We start from the raw sequence: 26396 nt of genomic DNA, 5'->3' as shown, positions 1-26396 counted from the left end.
AATTGTTTTAACTTAAATATGGCCATTTTGTTAGAATAATGAGTAAAAATAATCATAAAACTATGACAGAAGTTCAAATATTTGCAAGCAAAGAATAAAATAATCTCTATTATGACAAGAAATTCTAGTATTTATGTCATTTCATATTTGAAAGAAAACAAAGCACATATTTTCTAGAGGCTAACTAGTTAATAGCATACAAAAATTATTTTAAAAAATTGTACACTAAGAAAATTTTTTACAAGAAGCCAGGAATAAAATGTTTGAGCTGACAAGTTTCTCATTTACTGACATAAATGCTGCCAAGGACTTGTCAGGCAGGAGCGTGTTTCTTATTCTGATCACACTCTCCCTCTCCTGCTCAGGAGCCAACCCTGGCTCCAGGTGGGGCTGCTTCTCTATAGGTAGCACCCAGATTTCTCCCTCCACAAATGGAGATGTGTTGGGATATCCTTTCTTTTAGTACCGTATTTATGTATAGGGCAGACTGCTGACCTATGAGGTGGGGTAGCCATCTTACTGAAGACAAAGGAAAAAGAGCTAACCAGTGTCCCCTTGCCCTGTCCACATACTAGAGAAGGTGCTACAGCTTCCCCATGAGATTCTTCTGAATGGTATTAATTTAATATATGCTATCTACGTGACAGCCACATGGAGGATGAAATACCGGGAGCTATGGAGGCCAGAGCAGATGAGAAACATTAACCAGTGGGAGAATGGGTAAAAAGAATAGACTTTTCCTCCATTTATAGAAATGTGAGGAAGATCAAGAAGGTCCCTCTACAACTTTACATGTCTCACTGGGACAGTCACGCTCATCAAGCCTTAATGTCTGGAAGGAAAATGCTGTGTAAATAATTACTATGAGATAAAAGAACAAGTACATAAAAAGGAATGGAGTACAGGTCACTGTTGCATGGCAGCAAGGCATGGAATGATCATAGAATCAAAAGGGCAGGGTTGGGACATTTCTTTGAATAACGGTTGTATTTTTTATGGCTAGCATTTATTGAGTATCTGTTATGTGATAGGCACCGAGGTTGCCATTATTGGTTCATTAATCCTGACAATTCCGCGAGGTAAGTCTTAGCCCTCCTTTCTAACAGGTGGGGAAACATGTTGGTGAAAGTGATTTGATTAAGTTTATCTGGTAAGTGAGAAGGGGAGCTAATATGTCTAAACTTCAAGCTCATCCTCTTTTTACTACGTTATCCATACAAGGTAGGTAAATGACACTCAAAAATCATACCCTGGTTAATATGTCCTTATTCAAAGACACTCAAAACTTGATTTCTCAAAAATAAAACCCGTTGTAAAAGATGGTGGGAATAGAAATCACACAACCTTTCTGAGGTGTCAGACATCTAGAAGTGTCACTTAGTGAAAAAAATCTCAAATAACCTTAAGAAAGCAGTGCGGTTAAAGTTATACACCCTCATCCAAAGGTGGCAGAGCATGGTAGTGAATTGGGGCTGCCTGGTGGAAAATCTGGGCTGGAAGCCACCTTCTCTCTGAGCAACTCTAAGCCACCATTTCCCCTCACATTCTAGTATACATCAGAGGACTATATCGTTACGTAAGTTAGCATCTATAGGATATTTAGCATATTATCCTCGGGCACATAATAATCATTACATGTTAATTATTAGTAGTACGGGTGTTAAAATAATTTTTTGCATCTAATTCTAATAAGATTGGATCTGTTTTTCTAGAACAAACTGTAATAGGTGCAGCACAAAGGAGGACAATGATAGCTGCCCCGAAAAGGGGCACCTGTCACCTTGCATGGACGGCAGCAAGAACAGATAACTCCACAAAAAGAAAAACCTCAAAACTGTAACAACGTCAATAATGGGCATTTTTATTATGCTTTACATTCTGCCAAGCACTTGTAAAATCTTTCATTTGATCCATAAAACACCACTGTGATGCAGGGAGGGCATTATTTCCAATTCACATATGCGAAAACAGGCTCAGAGAACATAATGCCTTCTCTGGAGTCACGGCTACTTAAAAGAGCAAAGAGTGCCACAGTCTGCAGTTGTGCTGTCCGATTCTGTAGCCACGTGTAGTACTTAAAATTCAATAAAATTAAATATTCAGTTTCTCAGTAGCACAAGCCACATATCAAGTGCTGAACAGCTATGTGTGGCTCATGGTACTCATGTTGGATAACACAGATTACAGACCATTTTCATCACCACAGAGTATTTTACTGAATAGAGTTGGCCTATAAAAATGAGGGCACAAACTATGAATGTGTGAAATTATGCCCAGTCCCCACAACAGTGAGCCTGATTCTCGGAGCAAGAAATCAGAGAAGGGGAAGATATTTTATAAATGTTTCTATGAAAAACATTAAGTTTTATACCATAAAGCCAAATTTGTGGGGTACAGTGAGAATTGGGCTGAAATTCCCCAAAATGCTTAGTATTAGTGCCCTGAACACAGAATCTACAAATATTTACTGTGTGATTCTATTTGGTCATCCACCCATCTCAAAAAATATTTCACTGTCAGAGAATTCTTCCTGAAGCAAATAAGTGGGATGTCATAAAATATATGTAATAACCTTTGTTAAAACATCAGGGGGCATTTTTGGTGGTGCATTTACAAAATTATTCGATGTGCATACAAAATCCTCTTATATTCCCCTATCTTGTCAATGCAGAAAGGTTGTAAATAAATGTAATCAAAAGAAATGAATACCAGTTAAAATACGTCTGAAGATGAGAAAATCTTCCGATAGTGTTATAAGCCTTAACGAAGAGATAGTCAAGGTTTTGCTTTTTGGAATGGTTTATAACATATCCCTAGTAAATTATAAGTTAACAGATCCTCAGCAGGTCAGAAGTGAGTCTCAACTTTTGGTTCATTTTCTTAGAGCGATGCTAAGGAAATAGTTTTCAGAAGTGGAGAAACTAACAATAAATGCTCAGTCTTATTTTGAAGCAATATAAAATCCTCACAAGTTTCAGAAGTTGGCTTCCCGAGTCTGACAAACACTTAACTATCTAAGAACCTTTAGCCTTGCCTGGCAGGATGCTGTTGTCAAATTCAAGGTGGATGGGCAAAGATGGAAGCAGTTTCCGTTTTTAAATTGACTTTGAAAGTCTTAATGATATATGTACATTTCATGAAAATATGAGCCTTAGTATAATGGTCTGTTCTTTTTAGACAGATGGGACTCAATTTATGTTCTACATGATTGTACCCCAGAATTTCAGACTTAAGATGTTTGTCATAAATATAGTTAATCTATTATTTTATGAGGGATACTAAATCTCGGCCTCCCGGATTTGGATAGATGTATGACAAATTTATGATGGCACTTGTCTATAAATGACAGATGCTGCCAAAGCAGAACACTATGATTTTCTTCAACTCAACAGCACAAGGTCTTGTTGCCAGAGAGAGAAAGGGGAAGAGGCAGTTACAAAGAGCTTGCTGGCTAATCAATGGAGTCCTGTGGCAGTCAGTGGAAATGAGAAGTTGTCATTTGGAAAACTTGGCCCCATTTGTAACAACACATAAAAACTATGGAACACACAGGGGAACCCATAAAAATGACGAGGCAAGGGCCTCTCCATTTGTATCCCTGGCAGAAAGACTCTTTGACAAAATTGAAAATACACTTTCATAAAGCAATAGGGTAACCAGAAAAAGCTGACCTACAGCCTTTCCAGGTAAATCATACTAATCTACTAGTTGATAACTACTTCTGGTTCATGCCCGAGGAATTGCCACAATGCAGAAGCACAATACGGCTGAAAACAAAAATGAGCTGTTCTGAGGTATGCTATCCCTTTTCCTTCCTTCTTTTGTCTTTTCTGACAAAAAGTTCCCACGGTACAATCATGGGGATGGGCTACATAAAACCATCTCCCTATCCCCAGTGGGAATATTTTATTTTATTTTAAAATTTTATTTATTTATTTGACAGACAGAGATCACAAGTAGGCAGAGAGGCAGGCAGAGAGAGAGGGGGAAGCAGGCTCCCTGCTGAGCAGAGAGCCCAACACGGGGCTCGATTCCAGGACCCTGGGATCATGACCTGGGCCAAAGGCAGAGGCTTTAATCCACTGAGCCACCCAGGTGCCGCCCGCCACCCCCCTCCCCCCCCCCCCGCCCCAGTGGGAATATTTTAGATGGAATGATTCCAAATGCTATTGAAGCTGTGAACAGACTTCAGGACAAGCCAGCTGGACCCTTTAGAGGGCAGTTCAAGGTTTCTGCCATATTGGGGATGCCCTACCTAGTGTCCTCCTCTATTTCAGTGAGGATATTTGGCTCTATAATTGTCAGACTGGAGTTTTGAGAACATTTGTCATTTGCCCAAAATGAGTATTTTCATTCAAACTTGCCCTGGAAAAGATCTGTAATGTCTAGTATATGTGCTGCCGAAGCGAGCACAAGATCTGTAATGTCTAAAGCTTTGTTCTGTTGCAGTTAAATGCTACAGACAACATACTGCATAGGAACTAAGGATTCTTAACAAAACAAAGCCTTAATGTTTCTTTTAGTTCCGTAGTTTCTCATGAAAAATATCAACAGTCACCAAGTAATTTAAAAGTAATACACGGAGGTGGGCAGGAGGATTGGGTTAAACAGGTGCCGGGTATTAAGGGGGGCACTTGTGATGAGCCTTGGGTGTTGTGTGTGGGTGATGAATCGCTAGGTTCTACACCTGAAGCTAATATTAAACTGTATGTTAACAGCTAGAATTTAAATAAGAATTCTACCTAATGTGTGGTCCTACTCACTAATTCTTTTAAAAAGTGGTTTTGTGATTTCTGACTTTGCCCACTGGGACACTTGTATTTATTCCTAAGGAAGAGAAGTTTAGAAGTAATGGGAGTAATGACATATGTGTGGGTCAGGAAGTCCTGACTTTATTGGGATATGAATGGTGTGACCTTACATGAACTAATTCACGTTTCCTAGACCCAAGTTCCTCATCATTACGATATTTTGGGGAGCAGCTTGAAGGTGGTAACCATATATTATTTTTCTTTGTAGCCCTAATCCAAAACATTAAAAAACACACACACAATAGGTTGGAAGCTCTTTGATGGCAAGAAAATGTTTTTGTGTTCACTGTCGCATCCTAGTATCTGGCAATACACTACATCATTTAGTATAGATAATAAATATTTCCTGAGTAAATAAATGGATATAAAGTTTGTTGCATGAGTGAATGAAAGATGGATACTAATTTCTGCCCTAACAGTCACAGGGGTATGGAAAGGGTCATATAAAAACACATATGTGACTGGATTTTATAAATTGAACAAATTTAAGGTGTTCCTATTGTCATATTTCAAGCAGAACATGCTGGTTTCATTATCTTTGCTCTTAATTGCATTTATAAATACATCTATAGTGTTTTGAATCATTCCATCTGCTTTCATCTGGTTAGACAGCAACTGATTAAAAGCTGTTTAGCTCTAAATAGCTTTACATATTTTGAACTAGAAATGGATTTTCCTCATTTGATATCTAATTAATTAAAAAAATCTAGTGTTAAGACTAGACATATGGACCATTAGGTTGACTACCACAATATTTTGTCATTAGGTTGACTATAAAAATATTTTATTATTTTCAAGAATAAGGCTTTTTGAAGGCTCTGGGTTTTTCTGAACCCGTTACGAGGGGTCAAATGTTGTCACAAAGAGCATTCCACTTGATGTATAGGGCATATTATCACACGGAAGTGTACTGTCATATGGCATTATGACACTTGAACTCCAGGGAGAAATTTGGGTTGAGTGTCTGGCTAATATGTTCCAGCCATCTTCCTGAAGCTGCTTAAGGCTTGCTGTGTTTTGACCCTAATTCTCCTAAAGCACATTTCTTCTCCCTCCTACCACGTTTTGAACTCCCACTGATGCATCATTAAAAGTTGGGATAGATCCTGGGAGACCATCAAACCATTTCTTTGGATTTACATCTAATTCTATGCCAACTTCTAAAAGGTGAATGGGACAACTATTTTTAACTGCCTTTAATGAAGCATATTTAATTTTTTTCTATCATGTGGTCAGAACTTCTTACAATAAATGAAATACAAACTATTATTGTTTAAACTAATTTTGTTTACTGACCTGAGAGGAAAAAAAAGAAAGCTTGCCACGATACCCTGAAATGTTTATATCTGATAGCTCCATTCTAACAAATCTATCTGGATTACACAGATCCAGCTACAATGTGAGCCACATGGTATCTCCAAATGGATCATAAAATTAAAAAAAAAATTGCACTTCTTAGAATAAATAATCTGTGCTCTTGAGGAACAGGCAGAGATCATCTGTTGGTGCCATGCTCCTTGTTGGATACTCTGAAACAACACTTCTCCTTGACTGCTATTTGGTGAATCCCAGGATGCTGCTCTCCCAGAAGTTCCCTCCCTTAACATCTGGCTATTTCCACTCCCTCAAGATTTGCCCTCTCTTGCTAGGTTACTGCTCCTAAAATATGAGACTGGAAACTGAATTAGTCAATCATATGGATGTTGTGAACCTGGGTATTTGAAATCTGGTGGCTGAGACATCAAGTAACGAATACATTCATTTTGATTTAAATGTCTAAGAATCATGTAAATACTGCTTAAGACCACTTGATAGGAACTCTTCTTTCAGAAGAGAAAGACCAATGCTAGGCAACTTCAGTTTCATAAGAATTGGCAGTCAACCATGGTTTTCCACTCTGACTGTTACTCTGATTTTTGACTGACTCCTTAGGAACAGTGTTGTCTGAAATAAAACATTTGGTCAATCAAGTGCCACAGTCACTATTCCTCTTCCCTTCTCCTCCTTCTTCGTCTCTCCATTCCACCTAGACCATTTATAAAGGACTGGTTTTCGTGTCCTCTGTTCTTCTAAGACAGGGACTGTGTGTGTGTGTGTGTGTGTGTTTTAAGTGGGCTCCACGCTGGGCTTGAACTCGTGACTTTGAGATCAAGATTTGAGATCAGGAATCAGATGCTTAACTGACTGAGTCACTTAGGAGTCCTCTAAAATAGGGTTTAAAATGAAATAAAAACCAGTTGCCAAAAAATCTATAACTTTGACAAAGCTGTGGGAGCTTTTTAAGGATTTAGAAACAGATAGTCAGCAATAGGTTACATATCACATTGTTTAGGCCAGATTGCCCATCTGGGCAAGGTTTCTAATTTTCCAACTTGAAAATTCTACTACGTATATGTGGGAATTCTTATTCATTTGAAGGTGACAAAAGAATATATGTATCTATTTAGCAAACACAACACATTTTATTTTTAAATGATGCCATCTTTGACAACTTTAGTATTGCTTTTGCAGATATGATAGAACAAATAGTATATTCCATTAGTATTAATATTTATGGAAAACATGGGGAAAGGAAAAAATAATGTGAATGATCCAACCAATGAATTATCAAATCACTTATACAGATTTTGAGTAAGGAAACATGGAGAATGAAGCAAACCCAAAATATAGGTGGTTGTCATTACTTCTGGTCCGAGTCTCAACAGTGACACAGTGAGTGAAGCCAATACTAATACACCAAGTACTTTGGGATGGATAGAGAAGCAGCAGAGGAAGCAGACAATGCAGGATTAGAGACCACCACAGAGCTACTGAGGAAGAGATTCTGTGGTTGAGATTTGTTTTCCCCTCTCCCCACTCTCATCCCCTAGGATCATTCTAGATCTCAATTCTCTTCCCTTGTTTATACCATCGCCTGGTGTGTCCCTATTGCTTACAAGGCAAACACAAGTGCTTAGGAAGTCTCTTTCTTTGAGACCTAACTAGTATTTGATGGTAGGAATAAATGCCTTGAACTGTTTTAACTTTAACATATGCTCATAGGTATGAGAAAAGCTGTGATTGCAGCCCAGGCCCCTGATTTTCTATTTCTAGATTGCTCTTTCCTTGGGTCTATCCCCTAGTCTTTGATTTTTTTTGTACTTCCTTTCCTCTTCCACATCTTTCCTTCTCTCTCTCTCTCTTTTTTTAAAGATATCATTTATTTGACAGAGATCACAAGTAGGCAGAGAGGCAGACAGAGCGAGAGGAGGAAGCAGGCTCTCTACAGAGCAGAGAGCCCGATGCAGGGCTCAATCCCAGGACCCTGGGATCATGACCTGAGCCAAAGGCAGAGGCTTTAACCCACTGAGCCACCCAGGCGCCCCTTTCCTTCTCTCTTTAACTGTCTTCTATACTTTTGATTCTGCTTTCATTGATTCTTCTTAATTTCTATTTTTAACATTTTTTCCTCTGCTCAATACTTTTACTACTATCCCTGGACAAACCCAGTTCCCAAATAATTCATAACTAAGGGGAACACTGAGCACACACAACAGCAATACTGGAACATTTACAATAGCTACCAACTGTGCTATTAGCTCAAGACAGAAAATAGGCTGAAAGAATGGAGTGACACTAACTTCCATTGTTTTATCATGTTGTACATAAGTTCTGCTGTGCTTAAGGAGCATAATCCAGGTAATAAAACCTTTGGCAGAGTGTTGTTTCACAGAGGCAACAATATCCTGTAGAAAATGAAACCAAGCAGGAAGTCAGGAGATGATGGATTCTTCCAAACACTGGGTAACCTCCAGTAAATAACTCCTGCACTGTGGACCCCAGCTTGGTTTTCCATTTTGTAAACCTTAATATCTGATAGACCTGCGTGAAGGATTAATTAGATAATATACATAAAAAGACTTTGTTCTTTAGAAGGGGAGAAGTGTGATGTAATAATCTAGTATTTATCATCTGTTCATCAGATAATATGATTTAGTGATTCTATCAAACTAAGAATAAACGTTTTTATTATCAAATTTGGCTTAACTCACTCCTACGCTGCAGGGCGGTTGGAACCACCATTCCTGAGACCTAATCAATAACTGTCCCTTCCCAAATAGTCTTTTTATCTTACCAGGCTTTTTGAAACTTCCTCTGATAATAGTAGGTTTGCTCTCCTCCAAAGCCCTGAGGAGCCACAAGAAAGCATTCTTAGGTCTTCCCCTAATCTACAATGATTTCAAGAACAGAAGAGAATCAGAAGTGTGTGTCTGTGTGTGTGTGAGGGCACGCATGTGCTTCCAACAACAGAAAGGTCCTTGAAGAGAATCAAACATTGAGAAAGGGATATATGCTCTTAGTCACCCTTCATAGACACAGTTCCTCAGTTAGTTACTGAAACAAGATTACTCATCTATTTATCCATCTTGGGCCTGAGGGGCAGTTGTGAGTGTGTGACAACCTTCTAAACATCCAATTTTATGGTATACACGCTAGAAAATGAATTTTTTCTCTTCTTCCTGAATCATTCAGTTTGAACTTACTTAGAAAAACTGCTGATTCATTGGACTATGAAATACAGACTCTTCTTAAGAGGCATTTCCTGTAGTAGCCCATTTCCAATTATGTAAAGCTCTTCTGCTAGTCAATTCATAACTTTTTAAATAACTCCCATAAAATCCTCAAGCTCACTTGTAACTCTGAGGGGAACTCTCCATAGACCTTCAAAAATCAAAATCTTTTATTACTGAACACATTTCCAGATTCATTTAATAATTCCATTTTCAGAAAACATCACCTTTTTGAACCCCCTTTTACTGTGGTAAAAGAATATAAAAATGTCTATTAATAAACAACTTTAAGCATTCCTTCACTGAAAAAGTCTATAGCAAAAACCAAACATAAAATGAGTAAAAGGTAATAAACTCAGTATTTTAGATCCATTTCTCGATTTTTGTCTAAACACATTATGACCAAGTAGCCTCTACTTACTTTCATGCATATATACATATATATTATATATATATATTCACACACACACACACACATATATACTTAAATGTATGTATTTAACAACATGGAATGGTAACATCAAATGCTAGGGTTCCGTGCAAACACATAACCTTTCCTGTGAAGGAAACATATTAATATTATAAAAACAAATCATGGAGATTAACATGCAACAGCTGAGGAGAGGAGAACAGGTTGGGGCAGGGGACCCGGAGAAACACAAAGAATGTAAAGAACAAAAAGTGTCATTGACCTGATTTGTCAGAGCTGTTGCCTGTGATTGGAGTGATGGAGCAGCTGGGATTAGCCTTTGCGCTGTCCTTGGAAGAAACCATTTTGGGCTTATTTTTCGTTGCCTCTAGTGCTTTGACCTTCTTGGCATGTTTACTTCCTTTGTAGTGGGCCTCGGCCTGGCTCTACAAAGGAGAACAAATCAGGCTCATTTTTTTGCTACTTACAAACACCACAATGGATGATCATGCAGGAAAATATACATTCAATCATAGGCACCACGGACATTTACAACTCAGCCCTCAACTAGGTTTTTGGCATTTAAGGAAGTGGTAGACCAGTTCCTAAGGGGGTTTTGTGTATTGAAGCCTCTGCACGGCACAGAGGACCTGTGTCTTTAAAACCCAGACATTATTATGAGTGGACAACAGGGCTAGGGCACACTCTGATGAAGGTGACCCTTGTCATTGGTGCCCTCCCACCACTGCCCGTTGGGGTTCCTCTTCAAACACTGAGCTGGCAGCAAGCTGCTACCAGTGTCCTTCTACAAATACTCCATTTTGTTTCCCTTCAGGGAAAAGCCGGTTTGCCTGTATCTACTTTCTTCTAGGCTCTGCTGTCTCAGAGCTCAACTGATGTAACAGCAAGCTGCTGGTGAGTGGAAACGGAGCTACATTTTAGAGTCGTCTCCATGTGCTTCGGAAGATCCCAGTTCCAAGAATGGATAATTTAAGTTGCAAAGGAGGGACAGTCCTTGTTTCTAATCTCAGAAGGGAGTCTGAAGTCAAAGCAGTTAGTGTCCCATTCACTTGTACTCAAAGCATAGGTGGAACTGTGATTTCAATACCAGATAAAAAGGAAGAAAAGAGATCAAGACAAGTGACTACTAAAAACCTTTAAAAGACAAAAACAAATTACAGCAAAACAAGAAAACATTTAACCAATTTATTGGTATTTGGAAATCTTCTCTCTGTCTAAAATAGGATTTTGTATTTTGGGCATCTAGCACGAATACACATATTAACAATAGAATCTAAGTATATTTGCTTCAATTTCGTTTTGAGTAGACCCTGAAAATAAAAACATGCATTTGACAAAAATAAAAAACCAAATTAAGACATAGATTATACGACCTATTAGCTTAGTTATAAAGGTGAAATGGGTGATAAACTTATCATAAAGTGAGTTTTCATTACAGAATTTTTAAAATAATAACTTTTTTTAATGTCAATTTTCCTTATACACTTGTATGTACTTAAAGATGATTATATTAATACTTTCATCACTTTCCTCAACAAGCAGAATACAGGGTGTGTGTATGTGTATGTGTGTGCGTGTGTGTGAGTGAGCACATGTGTAAGTCAGTGGGTAGAAGTGACAATGGACAGAACAAGCCAAGTTTTAATTCTATATTTCAACTAACGGTATGTACGTGATTTCCTTAGCACAGAACACTGATCACCCGAGGTCAATAGCCTTATATTGATGGCACACAGGACCTAACTTCCTCAACATCTTTTCATAAATTTCATTGTAGATCATCATTGACTTATAATTGCTCTTAGTTGGTTGGCTCAAGGACTTCTCATACTGTTCTCTGCCAGGTTGGAAAAAATAATGATACCAAGGAAGGAGAAAAGTGGAACATAACTTATTTACTTATTAGTTACCAAGAATGCTTAAATGCAGCTAATATGGATTATTGGATACAAATTAAGAAAATATACAAATAAAAATTTAAAAATTGATAACATGAAGAGATAATAATAGTGACTAGTATTATTGAGGCTCTGCCAAGCACAGTTCTAAATGTATTATGTGTATTAGCTCACTTAATCCTCATAATATTCTGTGTGGTAGGTACTATTATTAATTAGCATTTTACAGAAAGAAAACTAGGCACGGAGAAGTTAAATAACATATCGAAAGTCACAGAGGTAGGTGTAGAAGCCACTTTGTCCATCTGAAATGCTTACATGAACACTCCTATTTAACTGTATGCCCACACATTTACATACACATATTCACTCTGAGCTAACGTTATAATTGTAATAAAAGGAAAAACTTTTTAAAAAAAGGAAAAAATTACACACTGGGAAGCCACACTGCTTTTAATGACTCAGTGAAGATTATGTCTTAACAGAAGCTTCTATGAGTAGGAAAAATCTACTTCATGGAAAATATACTCACATAGTACATTAGGCCTGCTCCTTCCTGAAGAGCTAAGTAAGTCCCGTCGTTTAGGTATATAACAATTTCTACATGATATCAGGATACCTAATAACTCATCTTTCCAAGTATACGGAATATGCAATGTTACTTTAGTGCCCTCCAGCTAAGTAAACATATGGTTCTCTAAATAAAACCTCCTAGCACAAGATAAGCAGAGTGTCATTTCCTCATTACAATTTCCTGGCATCACTGCAGAAAGTTAACAGCATCAATTAGCACTTGAGATAAAGATCCAGCTAAGTGACACCTTGCTAGATGCCAAGATGGAAAGAACTCTCCAGAGCCACGATCCACTTTCCTTTTGAGTTCTGGGGCATGGAGAGAAGTGCAGCAAGGGAGCTTAGCTTCTACTCAATGTTATTTGGGAAGGACTCATGGAATAAAGATAGTGGCAGGCACCACTCATTCACATTTGGCATCTTTCCAATTGCCATGTGGTATTCTTGGTAGTAGCACTTTGCTCTCCTCAGTGCTGTATCTGGGGCAGTGTCAACAGCTTCCAAATCCTGGGCAAATCTTCAAGTGAAACTGAGACACTGTTAATAGTAACACGATTAACCTGACTTCATTATCTAGGACTCTTCTTAGTTGAGGAGTGAAAGAAACAAGGACAAGAGCCAGAAAACCCATGAACTAGGGAACACAAATCAAGCCCAATCAACAACAGCTCTTGTGTCACTTCTGAGAGACCTGGTTGACCAAATTGACTTGCTTTACACCTCAGTGACTGAATGGCAGGCACATATTTGTCTAGCTCTACTGGCCTGCTTTCTGCTTCTCTGCCAAAAGTACTGCTGTGCCCCTAACTGGCAATGGGCAAAGAAACCTCTTGCCAAGAATTGTCAGAATTAGAGAGTTGCCTAAACCGCCATATTGACCTCCACACAAGAATACCTCAGGATCTATGCTCTTCTCTCACATGTCACCCCAGTAGCAACCAGACCATCTTCTGGTAGAGGAAGAGATTTGACAGAAAATGACATCCCAGAATTTTCTCATTTGTTTATCTCCATGTTTGTTACTATAGTCTTTTGCTTTCCCAAATCCTCTCCATCTCTCAGGACCCCAGTGGTCCAAACAAAAACGAAAAAGAATGAGATGATGTATTGGTTTAAAAATAAAAACATAACACTAAAAATATCTAAAATTCACTGTGCTCCCATTTCTGATTTTTACCTTGTTTCTAACTTGGACTTCAGAGACATGTCTAGGATCTTGAAACACAACTTTATTTTTTTTAAAGATTTATTTATTTATTTTATTTGACAGACAGAGATCACAAGTAGGCAGAGAGGCAGGTAGAGAGGGGGTGGGGGTGGGGAAGCAGGCTCCGTGCTGAGCAGAGAGCATGGTGTGGAGCTCCATCCATCCCAGCACCCTGAGATCATGACCTGAGCCGAAGGCAGAGGCTTTAACCCACTGAACCACCCAGGCACCCCAGAAACACAACTTGAAACTGTGTTCACCTTTTTAGAAAGAAAAACGCAAACTTACAAAGTGGGGAAGAGCAATATTACTAGAGAAAGCCCTCAACCATTTATTTACCAGTAGAACCCATCTTGTTGCATTTAAAAAGGTAATTAGAACTCTTCCCCTCATTAAAGAAAGTTCATCATTGGAACTACTGGTGTCTATTTTTCTGAGACCTTAGATTTCAGGATGTTAAGTGGTGTTATATGGGAAATAACAGAGGTCAGTTAATTTTCAGAGAAACTCTATAAACTAAAATGTCAAATAAAAAAGACGTCAAATGAACACAGGCTACACTAACAAGGGGAAAACGTTATTATTATTGCACAAAGAATTATTTAATACCTGCCATGTGCTAGACATCCAGAAAAATTAAAAACAAAGACCTCTACTCACAAGAATGGTTGCAAGGAAAAATCATGCATGCAAATAGCCTCAACTCAGACCAAAGAGTGGAATTATAAAATGGGATGTAAAGAGTAACAAGGAAGGATAGAAGTTACGAGAGGTAAATCCCTTCGGATTGGAGGTGATGATGGAAGCTTCAGGAAAAAGAGGCATCACAGTTGGGGCCGGCTCTTGGGGGCACTGTTCTAAAGTGGCAGAAGGGGGAGAGGGAGGTATTTCAGGCAGAGGGAACAGCATGTGCTAGGGTAGTGAAGTCCTGTGAACTATGCTGTATTCCTGGGGTATGTCGGCTTCTCAGCATCACTAGAACACAGACAGATAATAAGGAACAAGAAGGAAAGGCTGCTGCATTGTGCTACCCTGAAAATTATTATCCCCTGTAAAAGAGAAAATGTGTAAAAGTGTTCTACAATTAGAAAAACAAATGTTCTTTTTGTAGGCATTTTATAGAGAAAATGGTTATAAAGTGGGCTGTGGCTTTTACATCACAGATTTTATCCTCTGCTCCAAACTATAATCCTGTATTATAAGAACTAAATTATTTCTATTGAAGCTTTAATAATTGTTTGAGATAAAAGCATGACACTTAAAAATATTACAGTTAAACATATTAAGGATCAAACTAAAGACTACTGAGTATTAGCTAAATAATTATTTGAATTTTTGCTTTAACACAGACTATTACTAACTATGAAAATGCTGTTCGCATATACTTGCTGCATTGACAAAATCACACACTCAGAGACAGAGCTATAGCATATGAAACATAAGACACAAGATGCAAGAACACAGCTTACTGAATCCAGAGATGGCTGGTAAGTCTTTCTGCTGATATTTGCCGTTGTAAGGCCTACAGTATCAGTAACGACATACTACCAGTTTTGATATTCATTTCATTCAATCCTCAATCTATTGAGATCTGTTGAAAACAAAGTCTAGACAAAAATTATAACCGATATGAGACTTTAGCATAGAAGGACATGATGTTTTTGCTAATTTCTAGTTTATAGTTAAGTGCAACACTCCAGGTTGCTGGAGCCTGTCCAGAGTTTTTCGCGTTGCAGAACTCTGGGAGTGAGCAAATGTGATCTCTGAATTCCTGTGAGCCTGGGTTCCGGCCATGGACTTTCACATTTAATGGCTTTACATTTCTACATATGTAGAAAACCCCATCAGCTCCAAATATTTCTAGATGACTAAAGAGAAAAGTAGTGGCTGTCTAGGAAGAAATGATGTGCACACTAGACTGCTAATTCTCTTTGGGTCTAATTTACATTCTATCCAATATCATTAGACAGAAGTGGAGTTCTTTGGCTGCTGCTGCTGCTTTAAAATGTCACTATTTGAATACACAAGCATTACATATATATTTGTTCACATTATCAAAACATTCTCATGTAGGCAAATTAACTCATTTCTTAAAATGCCAAAATCCTGAGTGGGCTTCAAGTTATCAAGTTAATTTTTCAAATGCAGCTAAAGTCTCGATGCTAGTGTTTCTTTTCTGGTGCATGATTCATTGGTGGAATTACTTTACACATTGAAACATGGAGAAGCTATAAATGGACCTAAGAACTATGACAGAATTTATACAATAAATTAGAAAAACACTATCGTCTGAGTTTAAAATCATCTGGAATACAGCAAAAGTGGCTTTTTTTAAAGAAAAAGTTTTTTTTTTTAATAAAATTGTCCTTGCAGAGTAGCCACTGAGTAAAATTTTTGCATCATTTTCCCAGTGAGTTTTATATCTCAATTAGGTGAAGGTAGATTATTAATTTTGGAAGATTCCCAGCAATCTAAGATTCTTTCCCTCAATATCCAATGAGACCCTATGTTTCTAGTTTAGGATTGAGTACAGCAGGGCATTAAAGGGACAGTTAGTTATTTGAGCTTGACTATGTCAGCTGTGATCTGACCCCAAATCCTTTTAGATGAAACCAAATCATGTCATTTCATTGAATTCTGCTCCCTCCTCCTGTTCTCTCCTTTTTTTCAAATAAGTCCATAGTTAAAAAACAACTCAACCATATATATGTGTCAAGGTAAAGTTTGTCCCAGAATATTAATTTCCAAATTCTATTCATGAGTATTACAAATTACAGAGATTGTATTTTTAAAAAGATTTTTCCCTCCAGCAATCTAAGGGAAGGAGGTTTTTCTTTATTTGTTTGTTTTTTAAAAGATTTTATTTATTTGACAGAGGGAGAGACAATGAGAGAGGGAATACAAGCAGAGGGAGAGACAGAGAGGGGGAGTGGGAGAGGGAGAAGCAGGCTTCCTGCGGAGCAGGGAGCCCAATGCCGGCTTGATCCCAGGACCCTGGGATCATGACCTGAGTCGAAGGCAGATGCTTAACGACTAAGCCACCCAGGCGCCCCAGGAAGGAGGTTTATGAGAATTTTTCCAACATAAATAATGGATAAGAAATGAGATTTATTTAATGCCATGATTTCTTCACCATCATCACACTTTAGTTAGAAATTCCACAGAAAGTATCTGAAATGCTTACCCTAAGAAAATAAGACTGCTTACTTCTCCATTTCATATTACAATTTTGAAGGGTATATTTACTTTGTCTTCTGGGTCGAGGGTTAATATCTGAGTCAATTTAATGATAAATGTATGTGTAAACTCTTAGTATTTGTTCTAGATTTCAGTTGAGATAAGAGAAGTTTAAATAAACCCTGGAGAAATATGCCCTTAATGTCTCTCCCAAATCCTAAGGGGAGCAAATCATGAACTCTACACAGAATGCATTTATAAACCAGATTCTCCAAGTTATTACGCTGAAAATGGGAAAGTAGTGTTCTGTACACTAACATGATCTTGAGTATGAAATAATGAGAACACTTATAATTTATAAAAATATCTAATTTTTTCAAAGAATTATGCATATGGGGACCTAATGTGTTAGAACTTTTAAATCTTAGAATTTTTATGAAACACATGGATACTGTCTTTTATTTTTATATAATATACTACCAAACATTAAGGATTTGGTAATAATTACTTAATATTCTTAACTCATTTATTTTATGATCTTCCCCAAAGTATTCCAAGTGGAAATTGTCTACCTCTCCCTAATTATTTTCACATTTTATATTAAACTGGGAAATTTTAGTTAATAATTCTCAGCTAGCTTGAAATATAAAGAAGGGTATCTCAGAGTTTATAGTGATTTTCCACTTACATTCTAAGTATCTAACATGTGTGAGAGTGCTGCTATCTTTCAGTGGGGAAATAGATTGCCATTATGTGCTTTATAAGAACGATTTTTGGTACTCAGTGATGAGTAATGCAATATAATTTAAATCTACGCACCAAAGCTGTGACTCTCCAGCTAACTAATTCAAGTCTTCTGATGGTCTTTTAAATTAGGCTCCCAGGCTTCCACACATTAATTTTTAATCAGTCTAGAAGGTATTACATTTTCTTCCATTTCCATATTAAGGAAATTTACATAAATGATACAAAATAAATCTAAAATTAGAATTTGCATTATGTCTCTTTATATTTGATATATAATATCCCTAAAGTAGACAAAAGTGGCACAGTAACTCTGAAAGTTCAATGATCAGAAAATTGGTTGAAGAACGGCTTTAGCAATATCTTATGTACATTTAATATATTATTTATGTATCATTACTCATTTGAAAATCTTTTACAGAATGGTTTGTTAAAACTCATACCCCAAAGCCTTAAACCAATTCTTAAAACTGAGCGACATTTTGTAATTCAAAATTAAGAGAATATGTAAATGTAAAGATTAATACCATATCCTTTCAAAGTACAGAGATAAAACTAAGAAAAAATAATGAAACTATACATATTTAGCAGTCACTTAGCCAACCTGAGTCATATTAAGGTTGTCTGTACTCTAAAGTACCAGATTAAACTAGAAATTTTCATTGCAGGTTAATCTGGTCAACCTTCTAACAAATGTGAAATTGGTCTCCTGGAGATAAAACTAAAATAAAAATGCCTTTGACTTTGATTTACCCATACATATAAAAATATTTCAGTATAATCAGCCAAGTGGACTTCTAGTTTCTGATTCTGTGTAATGTTGTCTAAAAGTTCTATTCACCAGTAATAATCACAATACTGGTTGTTCATATAATGTATGAAAATCATTAAGGTGGACTCTGTCTTACTCATTTCTGAGTCTTCTGAAGTACCTATTGTATAGTATGGACTCAATAAAAGTTTTTGAATTGAATATAATATAAATGGGACAGAGCAGGGAAAATCTTCTAAAAGCAGAATTTAAAGCGGAGTGTTCATTCAGTCTTTCATTCAACAAATGCATATTGAAAACCTATTATGTTTCAAGCATAATTTTAAGTGTTGTGGGATGCAGGTCTAGTAAAACTTACATTCTATCATGGGAGATGGCTAATAAAATATAAATATATATAGATACAGTTAAGTGATTAAGTGATAAGCGATACATTTATGAATATGTTAGGGCATGCTACAGAAACAATCCAGAAAGTTAAGACAAGTAGACTCTGATGGGATGGGGTGCCATTTTAGGTATTGAGATGTTTCTGTACTGAGGGAACATTTGTAGAGAGACCTAAATGAAGTGAGGGAGTTAAGCAGGTAGATAGATGGTAGAAAAGCATTTCAGGTCCAGTGAACAGCAAATGGCCATGTAAGATTTTGACTTTAATCTGAGGAGCTGGAAAATTCCTACAGTGTTTTGAACAGACAAGTAACCTTGTTTGACTTCTGTTTGTGAAAAGATTACTCTGGTTCTTGTGTGGAGGACAAGCTACGTGTGTACGTGTGTACGTGTACAGGGTGAGTTTAAAAGGAGGCTGTTTCAGTCATTAAGGCAAGAGATAATAAGGGTTCAAAGTCAAATCTGATAGCAGCAAAGACCTGCTAGAAGGAGAGAAAAGACAGGAGAGTAAGACCTAGAAAGCAAGACAGGGAGTAATAGTGTTCTTAAATACACAGATTTCAAATTTCAGGAGCACTATACACCCAAAGCCAGAGCTTTTTATAGAAATATATTCCTATTCCTCCTATTAAGGTACATCTCTCAATTCAGAGATGCTGTTCCTTTTTGCTTTCCCCAAGTCTATGATCCCTTTTCTTTTTAACATTTATATTCAATCCTCCTCTCCCAAATAAATCCTTATGATCAAGGTCTAAACAAGCTCTAATCTCCCCAACCCAAATGAATCATCTTTCAACCCACATTCACCCCTAACTTTTCACCCTATCACTCCGCTCCCTCTCACAGACTAATTTGTTAAATTGTGTGCACATCTTCATTTTCTCTACTTGAATCCGGTCCGTTTTAATTCCCTGAAACAGATATCGCCAAGACACTGGTGCCCTACAAGCTAAAACCAAGAACATCTTCCATTCCTCATCTTGCCTGAGCAATAGCGTATACCTGACCCTGCTAACCCCTTGCCTCTTCTTTGGAAGGTATTCTTTCCCTGGCTCTTTCCTAAGTCAGCATTTCCCCCATTTTCCTTTCAGAAGCATTCGCAGCATGTCCCCCCCACCCCGCCCCGCCTAGTCACTGAATGTTGATATATTCCAAAGCTCAGTTGTAGGCCTTCTTGTCTTCTCACACAAAACCTTCCAAACAAGAGATCAGTCTTATTCCCTAACCACCTCTACAGCAATAATTTCCTGGTTTCTACCTCTCCAGTCTACATCTCTCTTCTGAGCTCCAGAACTAGACTATTCACTTGGATAACTCAAAGCACTTTACACATAAGTTCAAAACCAAACTCCTGTGATACTAGACAAGTGATTCACTCAAAAGCCCCTCTTGCTCTCTTGCAATCTGTTCTCTACATGGCAGCCAGCCAGAGTGATATTTTCAAAATGCAAATCTGATCATGTCATTCCTCTGCCTAAGATCCTCAATACCCTTTTCACTATTTGTGGTTTAAAATCTAAAATAATCATATGCAAGACCTACATGGCCTACTTGTTACCTACCTTGAGTTTCATTTGGTAGCAGCTCTGTCATTCTCTGAGGAACTGAAATGGAGTGTGGGTGGAAAATAATTATGGTTCCATCCTTTTGCACATGCCTAAAATACTACCCCTTTTCTCTTTTCCTAATTATTTCCCATTTTTCCTACAGAAGCCAGCCCAAACATTTCTTCCCTAGGAAGCCTTCCATGATGCCCCAGACCAGGCCATATCCAACTCTTTAAATTCCTTTCTTCATAGCACATCTCACAACTAAAAATAAATAATTAATTTTTATAATTTGATTAATACACATCTTCCCCAACTAGACACCTTTATTAGGCTTGTACTTACAAGATTTTTGTTCTTCATTGCATCCCTTGTACTCAGCACACTGCCTGAGACACGTTAGGTATTTCATAGATACTGTTTACATTGACAGATGAATGAATGAATGAATGAATGAATGAAAGAATGAATGAAGAAAGAATCTTTATTATTTTGCAAAGAATTAAAGGTTGAAGAAGAAAAGTACTTAGAGTTCACTCTAAAAGTTTCAGGCCCAAATGACTGGGAAAATGTTGAAGTGATTAAAAACAACAAAAAAATGAAGTTATGGTGGGATGGGGAAATGTGCAAAGGAAAATGAAAACTCAGTTTGGGCATCTTCTATTTAGGTTTCTAATGCAGGCAAGTGCTGAGGCCCAACAAAGAACTGGAAATGCAAGTGGTAGTTGAGCAGAGAGGCTGGGGCTTAGAGAGCCCCCATTTGAGAACCACATGGTAAGATGATAGATGCAACTCTCTGGGGACGGATGAGATTCCCATGGAATTAAGAATAGAGAGGAAGAAACCTATCTGAGGAAAGAAGCTTAAGAAGCAGCTCCATTTAATAGATAATATGAGGAAGAGAAGTCTGCACCAGGTACAGAAAAGGCACCAGAAAAGCTGGATACACAAGAAAGTAATAAAACATAGAAGTGAAGGGAAGTAAAAAGGAAAGATAATTAAAAGAACGAAGGAAAAATAAAAATACACACACACAACTATCAAAGACAAACTACAGTCTTACTGAAGTATGACCACATCTTAAATATTAAAATACTTTTCTATAATTTCACAATAACCTCAAAAAATGACTGGAAAATAGTGTAATCTGAGGTCTTTGTGTTCTGGAAGAATATCTGATAATGTTGCTCAGAAAGGTGGTGGCCATGTTTGTGTGAAATAAAGGATCTATTTATAGCTACTGTCCCAAGGAAATCATAGTGCTTCACCCACCACTTCAAAGAACTGAGGACTGCAGAGCCATAGACAGAACACATCAGCCTGAAGATTGCAAACACAACATGTTTGCAGTTACAAAAGCTACTCTGAAGTCAATAATAAAAATAGTGACAAATAGGGATGCCTGGGTGGCTCAGTGGGTTAAGCCTCTGCCTTCGGCTCAGGTCATGATCCCAGGGTCCTGGGATCGAGTCCCACATTGGGCTCCTTGCTCATCAGGGAGCCTGCTTCTCTCTCTGCCTCTGCCTGCCACTCTGACTGCTTGTGTTCTCTCTCTCTCTCTCTCTGACAAATAAATAAATAAATAAAATCTTAAAAAAAAATAGTGACAAATAGTGAACCTGTATTGTTTGCTGTGTACCAGACACTGTGTTGAGTACTTTACAGACAACACCTCATTTAATCCTCACAAAGCCATGTGAGGCAGGTATTATTAGACCAAGAGACTCTGAAAAGTTAAGTAATTGTCCAATATTACATTGCCAGGAATGAAAGACCCTGGATTCAAACCCAGGATTAAAAGATTAGACTCTTAACCAGTACATCTTTGAAGCAAACCCGGAAAAACCCTTCACAGGAGAAGATCCAAAACAGAATAGACTTTCTCCCTTTGTCACTCTGGTAAAGATGACCTTCATTACCTTAGGAAAATCTAGAGGCAAACCCAGTTCTGGGGTTGTGTCCTTTAAGGTAATGTAAGGTATAGTTTTTATTGTAGAGAATGGATTCAGTAATTTTCAACCAATCCTTGGGTGTCATAAGTCAAAGACAAAAAAATCCCCTTTAGGACCACTTATTAATTCAAGAAATATATACACACACTCCATGCTAGGCACCAGGGAGACAGCAATACACAAAACACACCCACTCCCTGTCCTTCTGGAGTCAACAATTGTGTGTATGTGTGTGTGCGCTAGAAACAGTTATTAAACAAATAGTCACATAAATAAAAACCTCTTTACCAACTGTGATACATTTAATAAAGAAAAATAAGTGGGTGCTATAAAATTATTCCTGGGAATGGGGCTAGTTTAGACCAGGGAGTCTAGAAAAGCTTCAGGTGACACCTGAAGGAGGAGTATAGACTAGACCAAAGTGGGAGGGGCAGAAGCAGCTTGGTAGATTTACAGAAATAAAGAGAATCCATTGCGGCTGCAGCCTGACGAGCAAAGGGGCAAGTGGTAAGAACTAGACTAGAAATGTGCATAACCAGTTAGAAACCTGAATTTTAAGAATTCTAGGTGACTAAGAGAGTGAAGAGTTTGGTGTAAAAAGGCGCCAAAGTGAAATGAGTACCTCATATTTCCTCCAGATTTGCTGACTGATGGCCGCCTGTGATTCAAAGCATTGGATTGAAGAGGGGGTCACCAGCTGGTATGATTTCGGGGGTCTGGCTTCTTGATCAGTCTCAATGTGGAATGAGAAACTTCATAATACACTAATCACTCAGTTATTGGTAAAATAATTCTTAAATACAGTGGTTTCCTCCCTTGCCTATCAAGATAGCCTCAGGTCAGAACACAGAATCAGTGATTTATTGATCATTCAGTTAACTCGATCAGTGTAGACAAATTGGATAAACATCCCTCAAAGCAATGTCTCTTTGGCTGGAAACATAAAATGTGGATATTATCTAAGTTAAAACACTTGACTCAAAAGAGTTTCAGAGAGGTGCGCCTGGGTGCCTCAGTTGCTTAGGTGTCTGACTCTTGATTTCAGCTCAGGTCATGATCTCAGGGTCTTGGAATCAAGCACTGCCTCAGGCTCCATGTTCAGCATGGAGTCTGCTTGGGATTCTTTCCTTCTGTACCCTCCTTTTGCCCCCCCTCGGCTGGCTCATTCACACCCCACAACCAATCTCACACTGTATCTCCCTCCAAAAAAAAAAGAGAGAGACTTTCAGAAAAATGTTAATCAAGTCACAAATACATTCATTTGCTTTAAGAAAGAGAATAGTATTAGGTATTACTAAATGGTCATAATTTCAGAAAAAACTCAATAAAGCAGACTAATTTCGGTAAAGGGCATAATGAAATGGTAAAAAAAAAGTTGAAATGTAGAACATTTTTGAAGAAATGCTGTTAGTTGGTAACTATTAGCTACTAGAGATTCTTAGGTAATTTGTTAAAATATAAAAGATTATTTTAAATGATATCATTGTTTATATCTTAATCAGTGCCCTTAAAGTGCTTAAGTAAGCCTGAAAAAATTGGTTCCATAGGTGTTCTAAATCTATGCTTCAATCGCTTTTGCAACACTCATTTGCATTATCTTTGAAGAACGAATTTGGACCAAACAAAAGTACAATTCAGCTTATACCTGAATTATCACAAATTCCTAATTAATGTAGTCCAAATTAATAAGAATTTATTACATCTATAAAAATGGAAATTTATGCAAAATACAATTACTCAGTGTTTAGATCTTTAGAAAACTAGCTTGAAGAGAATGTCTTTCAGATATTCAAATTTTGTGTTCTTTATCTACATCTGCACACTTAGTAATTCTACTCTGGCATTTTATAAATATAGATATTCATCATTTTCTCAGCATTTACAGATGTTAATGAATACCCCCTTCTATGACCATCTGTGTAAATGTATAAATTAAATCATAAAAAGAGATTGTTGGTATTTTTAGTTTAAAAGTGCATATAGGACATTTTGTTGCCTTAAACAATTTAAATTACAAAACTGTAACAACCAGCCCAATTAGCGAATCCTTTTCCATTCCTCATGAATGATATTTAAAGAAGTCAATAAAAAGTCATGACATAAACAAATAAGTCATTGCCTAAAGGATTCCATAGGCGTCTCTCGAATAATACACTGTGATATTTCTTCCCAGAGCAAAAACCAGGTAATCACCTCAAGCTCATAGGTCAGAAATAATGAAAGCTACATATCAAAGGACACTCAGTGGGCAGGATCAAGGATAAAAAGAAAACTACTTGCTGATTTTAAGTCTGCACTACACATCTTGCATGTTGAATGTAACATGCATTTAAAGCAGAACTAGAATTCCTATAAATTGAATAACAAATGTCACTGGTACACAGCGAGTGAGGCTGCCTACCTCAGATCCAGGAAATAAGGGGTTGTCCAGTCTGTAAATAATTTAAAAGTAATAATAAAACTCTCAGACTAAGTGACTAATACAGTGAAGATGTAGGTTATCAAGAGTGGCCGTAATCAAATGAAGACCTCCTCCTTCTGATTAAATATCAATACATGCTGGCAATTCTAGACATAGTTTTAAAATAATCTTCCTGAAAATAAAATCTGTTCGTCTACATTCTAAACAATTGCTGCAGTTACAGATGAATTTTAATAATATATATGCAAACAAAATCAGCACGTTTTTGTCACTTCTCTTTTAATTAACTACATGGAAGTTAATGTAGAGAACTTGCAGTTACAGAATTGAACTTCCAAGGCACAAGGACTCTGCTAACCTATTATTTGGAAATTAATTTCTTAATGGTTAAAAATCATTTAAGTTCATTTCAGATGTAGTTCAAGTTTGTAAAAACTGTGCAGCTCGTATCCTGGCATTTCACTAGCTGATCTGAAATAAACAAGGCTAGCACAGTGATTGTAAAGATGAAGAAATAGAGCTTAACATATTTCAATTCTCTCATTTTACATGACTGCTTAGAATTTTTGTGTTTAAAATTTAGGAGTGAGACAGTAACTATTGTGAGGTGCATTATTCTTGTTTGGTAAATATGAATTTTAGCTTATATTATATTCATATAAATATGAATTTAGCTTATTGATTTTATTAACGCCTATCTTTAAAATTGAAATTTATGCTTCTTTTAAAGTTATGTGTTTTAAAACTAAGCAATGAAGAAGAACATAAACTATCAGTGGTATAATTCACTACATATGTAAATTATATCTTTTGTGTAATTTTGATTTTATTATAATTCATTTATTTATTACTATAATATTATTCATTACTGTGACAGAATAATATGTTGGTTTAAGTTTTTTCTCATTTAAAAATATATTAATATAAGTAAGAAGAATCAATCCTTAACTTTTTTCCCTTTTTATACTATAATATTAAGTGGTCTAGTAGTATATTAAAACTTTAAGAAGTCTCTGAGTTTTTTGCTGGCTTTTATTTATTTCTTAAATTTTATTATTATTATTTCTAAATGTTTTATTTATTTGAGGGAAAGAGAAAGAGAGTGAGTGAGAGAGAAAGAGAGAACATGAGCAAGGGGGGGAGGGGCAGAGGGAGAGGGAGAAGCAGACTCCCCGCAGAGCAGGGAGCCCAGTGATGCTGGGCTCCATCCCAGGACCTTGATATCATGACCTGAGCCGACACTTCACCCACTGAGCCACCCCGGAGCACTTGGCTTTTATTACTAGTCATGTAAATAAATATTTTTTTCTGAAAGGGACTGTTTTATAGAGGCAACGTTAAAATTATCTGCTTCTGGTGTTAGAAGTGTTCGGTAAAGTAACATGGTCTTATTCTTAAGAGTTAAAATACACTTCTATCTGAAGGAAACACAAATAGTAAGAGTCAAATAATATTCTCTGCTCCCAAAAGTCATAACCTTAATAGAGTGGCTTATTCTTGGGAGTTCTCAGAATTAGTGAATACAACATTTTCTCTCCATGTGCCCTAGAAGACAGAGCTGAAGAGAGAGAGAGAGAAAAAAAGACCAAGGTCTCGCTTCTTTTCCCTTCCTTTGCCTTCCCTCCCCTCCCCTCCCCTTCCTTTTCCTTTCCTTTCCTTTTCTTTTTTCTTTTCCTTGTCCTCCCCTCCCCTCCTTTGTCCTCCCCTCCTCTTCCCTTTCCCTTTTCTTTCTATTCCTTTTCCTTTCTCTCTTCTTCCTTTCCTTCCTATTCTTTCTTTCAAGATTTAGGTTAGATGAAATGCTAGCCACTAAAAATCATTAAATCCTGGAACATTTTGCCAAAGGAAGCTGTGGATCATTCACTCTGCAAGAATGAAAGATTCAATCACTTTAATCATCATGTTAAATAATCCTGGTTTCAG

General features: G+C 37.2%; 1 protein-coding gene across 3 annotated transcripts in view; it reads right to left on the bottom strand.

Moving 5' to 3' along the window:
• The window catches only part of ZNF385B (zinc finger protein 385B), a gene marked incomplete at its 5' end in the record, with an annotated part of 302804 nt that overhangs the window by 19711 nt on the left and 256697 nt on the right, over nucleotides 1–26396 (bottom strand). For all 3 annotated transcript variants that reach the window (XM_080798477.1, XM_080798479.1, XM_080798478.1), the window contains one exon: nucleotides 10054–10216. In XM_080798477.1, coding sequence (XP_080654603.1) covers nucleotides 10054–10216 — 163 coding nt within the window. The remainder of the gene's footprint in view (nucleotides 1–10053; nucleotides 10217–26396) is intronic.

This window comes from Martes martes (genome assembly GCF_963455335.1).
Source record: "Martes martes genome assembly, chromosome: 3".
Taxonomy (NCBI): Eukaryota; Metazoa; Chordata; class Mammalia; order Carnivora; family Mustelidae; genus Martes; species Martes martes.
Note: the sequence above shows the minus strand (reverse complement) of the source record. Positions and strands in the feature narration are given on the sequence as shown.